The following is a 1,275-nucleotide window of genomic DNA, read 5'->3' as shown; positions in this document are numbered from 1 at the left end:
TTTTTTGTGTGTTCATGTATCATGCTTTGCCTCCATCAATTCCATTTTCTCAAAGACAGTTGTGTGGTATTGTCAAGTGATTGAACATCTTAAAAGCCACATTACTACACCAGTAAATGTATTTAGTACTTATACAAAGTGCATTGATTTCCTCTTATGAAATAAGATACCGTAGCAGAGGAATGCATGCTAGGTGAGACACGAGTCTGTGGTTGTAATTGGATTTTTCTCTCTGCAGAAGTCCCAACTTAGTGAAGAACATTCAGACCAGCCTGGGCTACGGTCCCACCCTCTCTGCTGCCTTCCAGGTAAACACAGCACTGACCTCATCCTCAGCTGCTCAGAGAACTCAGATCCTTTACTGTATTTACACTGTACAGAAACTTAAGTAAAAGTGTGTATCAGTTGGAATACATATTTTCTGGTTTTCACTGTTATATATGATGTTTTTGGATTATTATCTATGCTGCATTCATGTAAATATTGCATTTTACGGGTTAACATTTCTGTGATGTTCTTTTTTTAGCTCCTATTTAAAAATTAGGTTCGTTTTTTGTCTACAGCAACCCATTACATACTATGAGATCATCATATATATTATAAATATGAGTTTCTCCCTGATTTAACACAGATTATAGAAAATAACATTTGCTGACAATGAACCTTATGGTCCTGCAATTATAAACTTACTCAAATAAACTTTTGTAAGTAACATCCGCAGATTTCACTTCAGAATATGAAGGTACATGGAATTTGTAAATGAGATACTAACATCAACTTAATTGTCATTAAAAAGAGTCCTGAGACCAAAACATGCAGTTTATCACCTAACCAGAAGTAGAGCTAAAAGCTGTACAGTGCTATTATTACACACGTTTAGGTTAGATAATGAGATATAAACATATGCAGTGAGGTATATAATGTACATACCACCACTGTGCTTCACTCAGAACTCAAAACATTAAGAAGGAGAAAAAAATCTCCTCTGTTTTTGAAGGGGATGTGAAAGGAGTGATGGGCGGCTGAGAAAGTGCTGACAAGCCTCTTCCGCTTCACATTCTAATGCCCCGGGCTTTGCTTTTCAGGCTTCAATGGCAGAAAACAACATACCTCTATACACTACTGCTTCCATTGGGAGTCCCACCCTCCACTCGCTGGCGCACGCCTTCCGCGAGGAGATGAACGGGGCGATGGACCATGGAAACAGCAACGGCAGCGACAGCAGCCCGGGACGCTCGCCCCTGCCAGCTATGTGAGTGGCACCCCCAACCCCCC

The 1,275-nt window shown here is 40.2% G+C and overlaps 1 protein-coding gene across 1 annotated transcript in view; it reads left to right on the top strand.

The window, feature by feature from the left end:
* Window positions 1-1,275, top strand: part of foxp1b (forkhead box P1b) — a 29,735-nt gene that overhangs the window by 22,650 nt on the left and 5,810 nt on the right. The window contains exons 9-10 of the mRNA XM_010796334.1: window positions 239-308; window positions 1,086-1,252. Coding sequence (XP_010794636.1) covers window positions 239-308; window positions 1,086-1,252 — 237 coding nt within the window. The remainder of the gene's footprint in view (window positions 1-238; window positions 309-1,085; window positions 1,253-1,275) is intronic.

The sequence above is a fragment of the Notothenia coriiceps genome, unplaced genomic scaffold (assembly GCF_000735185.1).
Source record: "Notothenia coriiceps isolate Sejong01 unplaced genomic scaffold, NC01 NC01_scaffold00037250, whole genome shotgun sequence".
In the NCBI taxonomy this organism is placed as follows: domain Eukaryota; kingdom Metazoa; phylum Chordata; class Actinopteri; order Perciformes; family Nototheniidae; genus Notothenia; species Notothenia coriiceps.
Note: the sequence above shows the minus strand (reverse complement) of the source record. Positions and strands in the feature narration are given on the sequence as shown.